General features: G+C 35.8%; 1 protein-coding gene across 2 annotated transcripts in view; it reads right to left on the minus strand.

Moving 5' to 3' along the window:
• RPGRIP1L (RPGRIP1 like) overlaps positions 1-14,968 on the minus strand; it is an 84,949-nt gene that overhangs the window by 30,884 nt on the left and 39,097 nt on the right. For both annotated transcript variants that reach the window (XM_039880886.1, XM_039880885.1), the window contains 8 exons: positions 14,334-14,786; positions 11,862-12,013; positions 8,792-9,170; positions 5,615-5,805; positions 5,405-5,488; positions 2,111-2,212; positions 1,504-1,666; positions 1,037-1,110 (listed from right to left, as the gene is read on the minus strand). In XM_039880886.1, the coding sequence (XP_039736820.1) occupies positions 1,037-1,110; positions 1,504-1,666; positions 2,111-2,212; positions 5,405-5,488; positions 5,615-5,805; positions 8,792-9,170; positions 11,862-12,013; positions 14,334-14,786 (1,598 nt within the window). The remainder of the gene's footprint in view (positions 1-1,036; positions 1,111-1,503; positions 1,667-2,110; positions 2,213-5,404; positions 5,489-5,614; positions 5,806-8,791; positions 9,171-11,861; positions 12,014-14,333; positions 14,787-14,968) is intronic.

Here is a 14,968-nt window from a genome sequence, read left to right on the forward strand (position 1 = left end):
TTCCTTGATTTATCAATTTTGAACAATAAAGATTACATATATCAGGATGCTATAGGTTAGATGATGTTATAATTAATATTTATGTAATAATAATAATGATAAAACTTTGGATAGATGAACTGTTCTATTTGTATTTATCAATCAGTTGTTTGTATTTATTATCAATCACAGAAACAAAGAATTTCTCTATGGAGACATCTATGGCAAATGAAATGCTCTGTTCTATGGGTTTGTTCTGCAGAGAGGTTAAGCTAAAAATTTTAAAAGTTGAAAGAAGTATTGCATTTCTTACTAATAAAGTAGAGATTCTAAAGAAAAGAAGTAAAATTAACGACTTCAGGAAAATTAATATAGATGAATAGAAAAAGCTAGCACTTTGTACTTCACTTACATTTACCTTATAAAACCGTTATCTTCTCCTTAAAATAAAAATGCTCTGCTAAGTGGTACACTTTCCATATAAATTATATTTTTTTCTTTTCAAAGTTTCAGTTTACATACTACTTTTCAGCAATGTGCTACAAAACAAACAAAATATACCTACATGAGATTAATTATCTTCTAAGAAGGTTTAATTTCTTAGCAGAAATAACTTTAACAATTTATTGGTAGACATCTTCAGACCTAAGAGTCAATAAATTCACATTCGCACATCTTTTATAATTTTAAATGCCATCTCACATTTTTAATTCTTTAAAGTTCAGAACTGATTTAATACTTCCTTGTACAATGGTTCTGAAAAAGACTTGGGGAAGTCTTGGTTTTAGCAAGTACCTACTGAAGCTACCGAATGTTAGTTACTCTTAGCATGGAGGCAAAAATAATGCTTACGTGTTATAACCCACTACATAACAGAACTGTAAAGAAACATTTCTTATACTAGATGATGACCTGAATTAGGATTATGGTGATAAATTAAATTTTTTTCCAGAAATATTTTTGCCTTAAGATGTTCACATATGGAGACTGATATACTACGCATGAAAAGCTACTTTATTTTAGAACGTTTCTAGTTGGTAATAAGTTACTTACTGACCTGCTTGAGATTCTTGGAGCTAGAACATGAAATAACACATTCATCACTGTCAGAAGCTGATCTGTCTTCTTCATCTGTTAAAAAAAATAAAATTTTAGTGATTTAAATCTGTTAATTCAATTATATTTGTACCTTGTGAAATGGAGAGAAAAAAAGCACACATTATAAGGAGAACCTTAAAAGGACAGTATGAAATCATGTCAACCTATTTTAGCAGTGAAGGTATTTATATAATAACATTACATTTTAGAAAAGAGGAAAAATGACTGAAAATTCCAAGGTTAGTTTTAATAGAAACAAAAGAAATAAAAATATAGCTTGTTCTAGTATGAACTTAAAAAAGAACTTAAAAAAGGATCCTGAAGTGGATCCACTATTAAATGAAGATGTTCTGAGAAGCATGCTCTTAACAGATTAAATAAAGCTAAGAGTTAAATAAATACTGCTGATTTAAAAAGGAAGGCCACCTTCTGGTTCCAATTCTTCAGTTATTTCTGTTTCATCTTCAGAAGAAGTCAAACTTCGTTCTGCAAGCTGACCCTCGGAGAGCAAAGACCCGTCGCCCTCTTTTCCTTCCAGCATCTTCTCAGTACCCTCTTTTACCTTATCTACACTGCTTTCTTGAGAAACCTGAAGCAATGAAAGCATGCTGGTGTATTTATCACTGATTAGACCACATTTAGAGCATTTTTGCCGAAGCGCTTGAATAAGGAAGTATGTAAACCTGAGACTTAAATATACAGATGTGCAATATGATTCATTAGAAAATAATCACTTAAATTTTACAGATGAAAACATGCAAATTTATAAATGAAAATCTAATTATAAACTAAGAATAAAAAATAATAAAAAATATATTAATCTCGAAATGAATTTTATATTATTTACATATCTATTTGATATTATACTAAAATCAGCATAATTGTAGCTGTTATATTTTTGACCTTTTTATTTCAAGAAGTCATATAGAAAAATACGATCAATGCTATGATTTCCTGATCTATATCAACACAAAGAAAAAGTCTTTAAGAACCAAATTAAACCTTTCAAAATAATTTTAATACAGATACACACCTCGAAAATATGTGAAACAGTTGGCATATTAATGTCTGTTTCTGGTGTATGTTCCACTTCTGGTGAAATTTCCTTCCCGTCTTCTGGAGAAGCAGAAGTCTCCTTGTATTAACATAAAAACATATATGTATGTTATTTTGTATTGTTACTAAATCCCAAATCATCCTGAGGCTTTTACACATATATGAAAATATGTACACAAATAGGTATATATAAATATATATATTTATACACACACATACATACACACACATAAAAACTTGGAACAAACATATTAACTACCCATAAGACAATGAAATAGTACATTTCGGTAAAATGATTGATATTCTTCATGGTATATATATATATATATATATATATATATATATACAATTTAAGAACTGCAAATATATTTCATTGAAACATTGTTTATAATCTCAAAAAAAGTGAAAACGATGCAAATGTCCAACAATAGGGCATTAGTTAAATCAAATATGGTACATCCAGATCCCTGAATTTTATGTAACCATGAAAAATAATATAGATCTGTACTTACTGATACTGAAGAGACTATGCAATATAGTGTTATGTAAAAAACTATTTATAGAACAGTGTATATATATATTCGTATACTGTTTTGTTAAAAAACAAACATGCAAACAAACAAATGTATGTATACATTTCACGGGAAAAAGTATGAAAGAAAATTCACCAAAATTCAATCTTTACATATAGATTCTGGGAAATTTAATTTTGCTGTTTTTATTTTTTTTGCTTATTTTTATTTCCTAATATTTCTATAATAATTATAAATTACTCATGTAATTAAAAAGTTGCATATGCTAGAATAGGAACATACTTTCTATGATCAACACTTTTTTTACTGCATCCAATATCAATTTATAGTCAACCATTTTTCCATGGTTTATAAACTGAAGTTTATTGTTAAAATATAGTTTATAATTTTTACTATTTTAAAAGTAAACATGCTCAACATCAAAAATGTGAAAGTTAGACAAGAAAACACAAATTAATACAAATCCACATTCCCATTACCCAATGATAATATGTTAATAATCAGTTAGATTTCCATTTCTATCTAATTAATTTCTAATGCAAATAAAAACGTTTTTGTTATATAGTGATAATTATATTGTAATTACAATATATCCTGTTATATTAAAAAAAACTAACAAAAATTTCTTCTGAAACTGAAACTTTACATAAACATTATTTTTGATGACAACAGAAAATATTACATTGAGCGGATGTATCATGATTTAATGAACCATTTCACTAGTGCTGGACATTTAACTAGTTCATGATTTTTAGCTACTGTGGCTAATGTTGCAGCAAGCATTTCCATGTATATGTCTTTTGAATATCAACAACCATTTACCTAGGAATCGGGCTACCTGTGTTAGAATCAGATCTAATACTTTGACCTTGACGAAGTTACTTCCTAGTATGAGAATCCTAGTATGAAAAACATCAGGTTGTTGTGAGGATTAAATGAGTTCAATGACTATAAAGCATCGAGTTCAGCAACTGACACGTAACCAGCACTCAATAAATGCTAGCTACAAGACACTGTCAGAATAATAATTACTGAATTCATTTGTTTAGAACATATATATTAAATGCTTTGTGTATGTCAGGTATTATTTTAAGGCCCAAGAAGAAAGAATAGTTTGATCTGGGTGGTGGTTACACTGGTCTGTACATATGTAAAACTTCATTGAGCTTTGTGTTTAAGATTTGTGTCTTTTACTATATAGAAATTATATTACAAAAAAAGTATTTTTGAAAAAAGTCCATGAGTGGTGATAGTAACTTGACTGGTAACAGTGAAAATGATGTGAATACAGGTTATATGTTGAAATTACAGCTCATAGGCTTTGTGGATGAACCGGATGTGAGGATGTGAGAAAAAGAGGAGACAAAGGGATGCCTCCAAAATTTCACAACTGCCCAACTGGGTGAGTGATTATGTCACTTACTGAGAATGGGGAAAAATGAACGAAAGAAAAATTCTGAAGGAGAGTTGGTGAAATTGGGTTTGCTTTTTGACATTAAGTTAGAGTCCTATTAGACATCCAGGGTATATGAAATAAGCAGTAAGAAAACAAATATGGAATTTGGCGATGAGATCAAGACTGGAGATTATAAACATGGGCGTGCCAGCATGCAGATGGCTTTTAAAACTAGGAGACTGGATAAGATCTCTTAATGTAGATATAGACTGAGAAAAGAAGAGGTCGAGGTCTGAAGCTTGACTATTGAGGGCACTTCGACATTCAGATATGGTCCAGGAGAGTGAGAAGAATAACTGGTAAAGCTGGAGAAAAATTAGGAAGGCGCAGCATCCCGGGGGCCAAGAAAAGGGGGAGCAAGTCTTCCACTGTATGAAATGCTACTGGAAGATGAAGATGGGGACTGGAAATTGACTACTGGATGTGACAAAATGAAGGTCATTGTGATCCTAGATGGGTTTAGTGAGGATCAAGTTTGACTAGAGTGAGTTCAAGAAACAGTACGAGGAAAGGGAGACAAAATTAAAACAATTTTTTGAAGACTTCCTTTCCTCCTCCCTCCCTCTCTCCCTTCTTCTCTTCCTTCTTTCTTCCCTTCCTTTCCCCTCTCTTCCCTCTCTTCCCTCCCTTCCTCCCTTCCACCCTTCCTCCCTTCCTTCTCTCTCTCTCTCTCTCTCTTTCTTTTTTTGGTAAATGGGCGGCAGAAGATTGGGGAGAGAAATATGGGGCTAAAGGAAGGTCTAGATCAAAGAGTAAGAACAGTTATTATTATATACAATGCCAAATTACAAAACTACCCTTTTAACACTTTTTCCTCTTAGAAAAAACAAGTGCAGCTTGCTGCCAGTGTTAATTTAACATCATGTGTAGGAATGCTACGTTTCCTAGGATTTGACACTTCAGCGATCGAGAATTAGTATATTTTGTAAATGGAAATACCACTACTAAAAACAGAATGCTATAAATAGAATGATATCATTTGTTTCCAAAGACTATCGTTATACTAGAGCGATGTAAAAATAATAATAAAAGTGAGATATTTCGTGAGAAACTTTGGGGGCGAGGTGAGGACCGTAATCCGCGAGTTTTCTTGGGATAAACACTATAGCCGCAAGCACTGCCTGTGAGTATTCTTGGGCGAACGGAAAATGAGTTAGAGGAAAAATAAGTATTTTATTCACCCATTTTCATTCAAATCAGGTAGGGTAGACCACACCTATGTCATTTATTTCCAATATTTGTTACAGAAAAAAAATCAGTATTTTGTGTGTTTACTACTTACAGAACTCTCACGTGGTGCAATGTCCACAAAAGACACCTTCTTGTCCCCCGGTGCTACACGCTGTCTTGGTTTAGGTGTCGGAGCCTAAGATAAACCAATACATCAAACTGAGTATGATGAACATACATTTTTAGATTAGGCTTCGGCTATTGTTTCTTTTTGTGTCTATTTCTTAAGTTTTACAGGAAATTCGAAGTCACAGTTACTCACTACGACTAATGGGCTAACAGAGGTCGTTGGAGGTAGTCTTGGAACAACTTCTGACTCTTCTTTGTGTATGAAATTTCCTAAGTCTTCAGTTGTTATGGCTCCACTTGGAGGAAGGTAGGCAAATTTCCATTTCAAGATAATATGAATGGTTCCTGAAGGATGCTTTTCATGATCTGTTAACTCAAATATTCCTGTCAAATCACAAAAATAATTTTAATTAATGCCAAAGTTTTATTATCATAATAATTAAAGAATAAAGAGAACTACCCGCCACTTAAAAAATAATTTTGTCTTTTACCCACAACTCAAATGACAGAAAATAAAATAAAGACGAAAGGATCTATGACAGGTTCATCTCTCAAGGAGACTTCTTTCAGAAGTTAAGGCCTCAAAGATAATACTGATTCAAAGATGAGAAAATTAACACAAATATTTTAATTCACTGAAATTAAATTCAGAGATTCTTCAAAATTCTCATCCTTCCTCTAAGACTTTATTTGGGTTATATAGCTCAAATATCAATCTTCGTTTTGATTAGAATATTCTTGCAAGACTTATCTCTATAGAAAAATATATTAAAATTTAAAATTTCAAATAATTTACATAGATATCTAAAGGAACCTTTATATTACTATTTAACTTTATTATAATTTTAAATATTTTATTGAGATTTGTTAAATTATTCCAAATTAATTGTAGCATGGCAAAAAATGTCCATAAGATAAATCATCCAAAACATATAGCAGTAACAGAGAGTATCATCTACGTGTAGCTGTAATAGTGAGTCATATATTTTAATCATTATACTAAATTTTTCAGTATGATAAATCCTTGACTTGAAAAAACAAATCTATATTTCAAGAACAGCTTTTGTTTAGTGGTATCCTTTACTTGGTCCTCAAGTGTAGGCATGTCTTTTAATGGCTGGCTGGGAAAGAGAAAACAAAACAACTCTAGATTTTAGGTAGAACAAAAGGATACAAGTGGAATATGGGAAGGTGATAAACTTCTATTATAGGCGCATGTGAGCTTTCCAGAGTGGCTGAGTGAAGAGCTCAATAAATCCTTTCTATAAAAAACAGTGATAAAGGTGGACGAAAATGATCAAATGCAACCTTTTAAAGCTTCTGGTAATTGATATAAGGTGTACAACGAATTTATTCAAGAAAATCTACTGAACCTCAGTAAGAATAGTGGGAATCAGAACATAACTCTAGTAAGCTACTTGTCTCTGGCTGAACGTGAGACCTGAAGATTGCCTGAACTTTGAATGCATTATCTAAACCATTCACTGACCCATAGGCAAAAGATGGAAGTCTACCAGCTCAAGGTGCTTAAGCACAACATTTGACCAATCATTGGCTGACCATTGAATTATGCTGACCCAGGCTTTAAATTAAAACGAGAACAAAACAAACAAACAAACAAACAAACAAACAACAAAAACTTAGCGGAGACATCAGTGGCTACAGTGAAGGGGAAAAGACTGCAGAATTAGTCTAGGCAAGTCACCAACAAAAACTAACGATATTCACCCCGTGGAGTGGGGAAGTTGGAATCCAGAGTTGTTACAATATAGTACCTTAAATGTACAATTTTAAGGGGAAAAAAAGAGAGAGAGATGAAAAGAAACCTTCTGAAGGTGTCCAGATGTTAAGATGTGGCACATAAAGACCTCATAGCAGCTATTATAAATAAGTTCAAAGAACTAAAAAAAACTATATTTAAAGAATTAAAGGAAAGTGTGATGACAATGACTTATAAAACAGAGAATTTAATGAAGAGATAGAAATTATAAAAAAGAGAACTAAATAGAAATTCTGGAGTTGAAAAGTACTACTACTGAAATAAAAAAATTCAATAGAGGGGCTCAATAGGAGATTTGAGCTGGCAGAAGAAACAATCAGTGAATTTGAAGATTGGTCAGGAGAGATTATCCAACTGGAAGATGAAAAATAAAGACAAATGAACAGAGCCTGAGAGACCTGTCGGACACCATGAAGAATACACAAATGTGTATAATGGGAGTCCAAGAAGAAGAAAGAAAGGGCAGAAAATAATTCAAGGAATAACAGCAGAAAGTTCCCCAAATTTGATAAATAACAGTACCATACACATAAATAAGCTCAATAAATTCCAAGAAGAATAAGCACAAAGGCAGTCGTACCTAGACACACGATAGCTGCATTATTAAAAGCCAGAAAAACAAAAACAAAAACAAAAACAAAAATCTTGATAACAGTATCAAGTATGAGGGAACCACAATAAGATTAACAGCTGATTTCTCATCAGAAACAACTGATGCCAGAAGTCAGTTGTCTGATATAGTTAAACTGCTTAAAGAAAAAAAAATAACTGATGACCAAGAATATTGTAACCAGCAAGGCTGTCCTTCAAAATAATAAATTTGAAATAAAGATATTCCCAGATAACAATGATTAAGAGAATTTGTTATCTGACGGATAAGATATATTAAAAGAGGTTCTTCAGGTTGAAAAGAAGTGACACCAGATAGGAACTCAAATCAACACAAAGGAATTGAGACTAATGAAGGTAATTATATAGGTAATTATAAAACATAGTATACGTATATATTTTTCCTAATTTCTTAACTGATTTAAAAGATAATTACATAAAACAATAATTGTAAAATTATATTGTTGGACTGATACGAAGACAAAAATTATAATAGCACAAAGGAGTGGAGGAAATAAAGCTATACTGAGGTTCAGGAAGTGACACCAGACAGTAGAGGAAGAAATAAAGAATACCAGAAATTGTAAATATATAAGTTCACATAAAAGTCTCCTATAATTATATATATTCTCCCTTCTCTTAATTTCTCCAAAGGACATGGGTTACAGAGACAAGCATACTATATACATATGTGTAACGACAAGCACAAAGGAGGTAGGGAGGGAACGAAATTACATTAGAGCAGACCTTCCATATTTTCATGGAGCTGTATTAATTTTAAGTAGACTGTGATAAGATGCATATTGTAATTCCTCGAACAACAACTAAAAAAAAACATAAAAAAATATAATATTATGGGGCCGAAGTTTAAGATTATCTGGGACAGTTAGGAAGACTAGTTATAATCGGAACATATCCATAACACTAAGGTATAAATTTAGGTTTGTTTTTAGAGATTCATAGATTAAGAAATAAGCTTACCTGAGATACACCTGTCATGTGCCAATGAAATCAGAGGCACATTGACTTTTCCTATGTAAATATTCTCTTGGGTATCACTATCATCAAACACATAAAAGCTCAGAGACTCTGACTTAAGGTATCGATCCAAATCCATATTCATCGGCACTGGGAAACACATATGATCATCAAACTCTGGATCATTGCTACTGGGAATGATGGCTGTATCATGGTCTGCAAAATCAAAAAACTTGTACACAACATATGGGTGTGGCTGAAGATGGCTTGCTCGGGACTGCAGGTGGTTGCAACATCTTATTGTAATGTGAAGTTCATTTAAGTTGCCATCTGCAGAATCGGTAGAACTGGGCTGAGCAGTTTTGGGTGCCTGATGACTTAACTGGAAAAACATACATATTTATGTTATGGTACTAATACAATGAAAAGATAAACAGCAGCTGCCAACCCCCGAACAAAATAATTTTGTATATGGACAAAAACCTGCATATTTACACTTCACAGTGAATTTCTCAGTAAAAGCCTTTTGATTCTTATTCAAAACCAATATTCACTGGAACATGTGGGAACAGATGATCCTAGACTATCAGCAACAAACATAGAAGGCTGAACATACATGTAGAGACTTCTTTCAAAACCAACTAAAACCAAGAAAAAATTAATCTGATGCTCTTTAATTCTGTTTAATAACTAACAAGTTAGCAAATGAGTCCAAAGACTAATAATGTTCTCTAGTTCACAATTTTATTAAGAGCTAATCCTTCAGCCATTCCAGCTATTAGATCATATTCCATTCTTCAGTGAGAATCCAATGATTTTGATAAGCACCACTCAGAGAGATAATTTTGCTGTATTTCAGTCAGCTCTCATCCTGAATCAGTGGGGTTTATTGGTTAGGGAAGCAGATACCTGAGACCAAGATCAGCCAGTATATCAAAGTCCAACTGCTATAACAAGAGAACAGAATCAGAGATAAACCTTGGATAAGACAAAAAGCTAGGATGGGAGGACATTTCAGAATAGAGATGATAAAAGACTTATTTGGCAGAGCTAGAAACTACTCTATGGCCCCTTTGCTCAGGGAGCAAGTGCACAGGTATTCTGGCAAACAATTCCACCGACTATTAACCCTACCGTAGCTGATGTGATCTGGGACAAAGAAATATTAGTGTTTCAGTGCCTTGTTTGGTTTAGTGTTGGCGAGTTCTCTACCTTCCACAAAGGGACCCTCTTTTCGCTGCATTTCTGAATCTGGATTGGGCATCTGGGACCTCCGACTCTACAGAATTTTACTGGAGAAGGAACAATAGAACCAGTGAGACTCTCCTCAGCGGGGAGACACCTGGTGGTGTGGAGAGGGAAAATCCGAGAAGGGACCCACGGCATGGCTTTCCTAGGGCTAGTGTGCGTTCAGCTACAGAAGCTGAGTGGAATAACTTCAAAGTACCCCTTCTGCTTCTTCCCCCAAGTCTCCCCACAAAAGCTGAAATTCTAACAGTACATGACTCATTCGAGCCAGAGGCTGGGAGTCTAAAAGCCTTTAAACTACAAAACCAAATAAGCAATCCGGTCTTTCTATTCTGATGCCCCTTTCCATCATGGCGTTTCTCAAAGTGCAGCCTGAAGAAAACCAGTCCAGAAAGATGATCCCTGGGAAAGGGGTGCCGTTCTTTCTTAAGTCTGAGAATCAATGTTGTATTTCGTTATGGTTCTTTAATTAGAAGTTATAAAAACTAATTCCATCTAGCAAATATAACAAAAAAGAGTTTTTAACATAAAGCTATAGGGCTATTTCATGGAACTGTGACAGCAGAAATGTAGGCGGGCCTTAGGAAGGTAACGGGACAGAAAACCAGCAGCGTTTAATCTCCGTCCAGTTTCCATTTTTCTCTGTATGCATGCCCATTATGCTCTCTCTCCGGACCCATTTATTTTTCCTTTCATCTGCTCCCTAGCTCCTGATGTTACATGTTCCAGGCATGGAGTCTTGCTTTCTCCTGATGTCAGAAAGCAGAATCTGATTGGCTCAACTGGGATCAGGAAGATATTCCTGAATCATTAGTTACCGTTGGGTAGAGAGTGGGAGATAACAGGAGCCTCTGGCATAAAGCTTCTCACTGGGGCCCAGCCCCACGGATTGGGAGTGAGAGCAGTTCCAAATGAATCAAGATAAATGTGACTTGAGCGGACATTCCAAAATGTTTCTACTATATTCCATCCCTTTGATTCTCAACATAACTGCATACTTTATTAGTCCTCTTGAGATTCACATTGTACACGAGAAGTCCTAGAGTCAAGAACCCTATTTAACTTTGCTCAATTCAGTGCTTTCTGCACTCATTCCTTGGATCATGGAATTCTTTTGGAAATGTGGCCATTAGGCCCCATGAAACATAATGTGGAAAATGCTACCCTGAGGAATTGCATTTAAATGTCCAATTCTCAGTAAGAGAATATTCATTTTTTATTTTTTGCATTTCAAAAATCTAACATGAAGAAACAGTCTGAGAGAAGCATAACTGATAGTCCAATAATAGCTATTCAGTCCCTTAAGAGTAGAAAGTATAATGAAAGTCACTTGATGTGTGCTAATTGTACTGCAATTCCATTTTTTTAAAACTGTTCTGGGTAGCAGCACAAGGGCATTCCTCTGTGGTGATGGAAAAATTCTGTGTCTCGAATGTGGTGGTGGTTACGTGAATATATGTACATGTGATAAAACTGCACAGAACTCCCCCTCCTCACCCACGCCTGTAAACACTGATAAAACCCAAATAAGGACTGTGGCCTAGTTAACGGCACTGTACCGCTGCCCATCTCCCGGTCTTGATAGTGTATACTGTTCTCTAGGTATGGAAGTCCTTACAACTGGGAGAAGCTGGGCGAACGGCACACATGATCTCTCTACTATTTTTGCTACTTCCGGCAAGTCTATAATTATTTCAAAATAAAAAGTTAGAAAAAGCCACTTGATGATCTGTGAAAGAAAATGGTTTTGGTTTCAAGCGTGACATATAAAAAAATAGTATAACATGTCTGTGACATAAAGGGTCTTAAAGCCAAACAAGCTTACCCACTGCGTTCGCTCTGGTCCCTTAAAATTGGATGTTATATACCCCAAAGCCTTTGCCCGTTCTCGGTAAAGTCGAATTGCTTGGTCCATGGGAACTCTTAATTGGAACCAGTAGTCCACTGTGCCAAAGTTTGGGATGTCTCCTTTAGTTCCTACAGATTGATACATAACTCACTGTTAAAAGAGGCCCATAAATCAAAGCATATACCAGTAAAAATACATCAATAGTATTATACATTAAAACTATAAATTTTATACTGAGTAAAATAATATATGACTTGCACAAATGATGTGTGATTGGCAAATAACAGAGATGAAAAAAATAAAATGACTTCTGCAAGTATGAGTTTCACTGTATGTTAAGTATTATTAAAGAACTATGTCAAGCTATGTTTCCACATTTGAGATATTCCAATTTGTACTGTTTTGACCCTTCGAAATACAAAGAAACATCTAAGCATTGAATCAAATACTCCATGGATTCTTTTTGATGCTGCAATACATGTTTTAAACAAGTTACACAAGTTAAACAAGTAGCCTGGCAGATACGATATGAAACCTTAAAATTATAAATATGATACTCCACATGGTATTTCAACTCTCAAGAAATCGGCCCCTTCCCACTGTACGGTGTCACAAGAACAGGGGACATGCCACAGCTATGCCAAGTTCACACCGTATGCAGCGGACTCTCACATGGCTTTGCCTGTCCACCCTCAGCGCTCCCTTCGGCCCAGGCAGCTCTCAGCTCTCCTCCGCGGCTCCCGACAGACTTAAGAGTTGTCCAGGCTTCCTTCACGGAAAGGAGGACTCTGCCCTCGCTAGGGCCACGGACGGCTTTGCCACGACTGTCTGTTCACCAGGCCCTGTCTCCTCCGCACTGTAAGTTTCTCGAGGGCAAGGGCTGTGGAACTGTTGAACAGAGACTATTGTATACGTAAACTTTCCTGAACATAACACATTATTAAAAATAATACCCTGTCACCTCTCCTATTTCACCAGTTTCTTCCTCATTAATGGATCATTCTCATCAACATACACACAATTCAAAACTGCCATTATTTAAAAACTTGTCCTAAGGAGAAGAATAGTAACACATATACATATTTGCTTGTATACGCGTAAAATTTGGGGGTAAAAGTTTGTAGCCGCTGGTGAGGGAACCGAGGGTAGCTGGGGGGCAGGAGTGGGAGACTGACATTTTGTGGTCTAAACTTGTGCCTTCTTGATTTTCGAATCATGAATATAGTACCTACGCAATAAGTTACTCAGTTAGTAAAATAACCCCGCTCCTAACCTAAGTCAGGCTCCGTCCTTCTTCCCTCCAGGATACTGATACTCGTGGTTGCCCCCACCTCACTGGCTACTCCTCAGTTCCCTTTGCGGGCTCTTCCACTTCTCCCTCAACCCTAAAATTTGGAGTTTCCCAAGGCTCAGTCCTTTGCCATCTTCTTTTTTATGTACATTCACTCTCCATGTGATATATCTAGGCGCAAGGCTTAAAATATATTCTGTATGCTAATGACTCCAACTTTCACACCTCCAGCTATGGCCTTCTGCTTAGTGAATCCGACTGCTCATGTGACATGCCCATTTTGCAGGTCAATCTTAACTTATTCGAACATAGTTCTTGCTTTTCTTCCTTGGATTTTTTTCCTTTCCCAGGCCTATCTCACCGTGGCCTCCCCATTCTCCCGGCGGCTCATGCCTGGGGGACAGGGGTAGGGGGTGTGCGGAGGGAATCAAATCCAAACTCACCATGACCTACAAGACTCCACAGTATGATCAGGTCTCTGCTTTTGCTTCAAACTCATCTCCGTTCTGGCCACTGGCTTTCCTGCTATTCCCCCCAATACACGTCATGTTTGTTCCTCCCTCAGGCCTTTCTGCTGTTGCCTCTGCCTGGAACATTCTTCCCCTCGGTCCTGGCACGAACCCGTAGCCAGGTCTTTCCCAGTGTCTCCTCTCGGGGAAGCTCTTATCTTTATTAGCAGCCCCTCTGGCTCTCTCCTCAGCCTCTTGCCCTGATCGTTTTTCTTCATCTCTGATGATACATGTTTGTCTTATGGCCTCTTTTCCCCGCTAGAATGTACGCTATACAAGGACAGGGGCTTTGTCTGTCTTACCTACCACTGACCACTGGATTCCTAGTGCCTAGTGATAGTGATAACAAGATAAGCTTAAAAAGCATTTGATGACTGCACTACATTCCATGTTTAAGCCACACGAGTATCGATACCGTCAATAAACATCTGCATTGATAAACTTTAAAGAAATTAGCAGCCATTGTACTGACATCATCAGTAACATTTACGAGAGTCCAAACATCTGTGGGCAGCTAAATTAGAGAACGCTGTCCTTACCCCCAAGGTACCTCGAATCCGTGAGAGAAGATGCTGATGTGGAAGAGCATATTAGTATATAAACCAGATGAGTGACTCACACGTGCCAAGTTTATAAAAGTGTACTTACCAACTAAACTTGCTGTGCAAAATATTCGACCGCTTTTTTCCAGAATTTCATGGAATCTCAATTGACATGCTGCCATTGTTTCATAATCCATGCTGTATGCTTGGTGGACCTCAAGGGTGACGGTATTCTTCTGAATATATTGTAAAAATAAGTCGTTAACATGAACAAGATATTGAGAAGTAAAGTTGTATTCTGGGTGAAGACCTCGCACGACGGGAGTTGTCTGTAGTTCAAAATCATAGAAGGCATAGGTGCAGAAAGTGACAGGCTCTTTATCTCCAGACGCCTGCAAAACTTCAGAAGAAAAAGTGACTTTGCTGATATGGATTTCGAATAGGTTTTCGCCTCGTTCTAAGTGAATGGTTTCGTCAAATTCATCAACTGAGTCATCCGGCATGATTTCTGGTTTAAATTTGTACTGTTTGGTGCCATAGGCAATATCCTTTAATTGAGCTGCAAGAGAAGACACACAGATTAGAGATTTTAAAATACTGACATATGAAGATACAACCTGGCTTCTGAAGTGGTAGGAAGTCTGAGTGTTTTGGTGAATATTCCTGATCTTAAATTCTGTTGACTATACTGTTTTCCTGTAAATAATATTGTATTATACAGAAATTCATCATTGGTCTTAA

Source organism: Pteropus medius, unplaced genomic scaffold, assembly GCF_902729225.1.
Source record: "Pteropus medius unplaced genomic scaffold, Ma_sr-lr_union100, whole genome shotgun sequence".
Taxonomy (NCBI): domain Eukaryota; kingdom Metazoa; phylum Chordata; class Mammalia; order Chiroptera; family Pteropodidae; genus Pteropus; species Pteropus medius.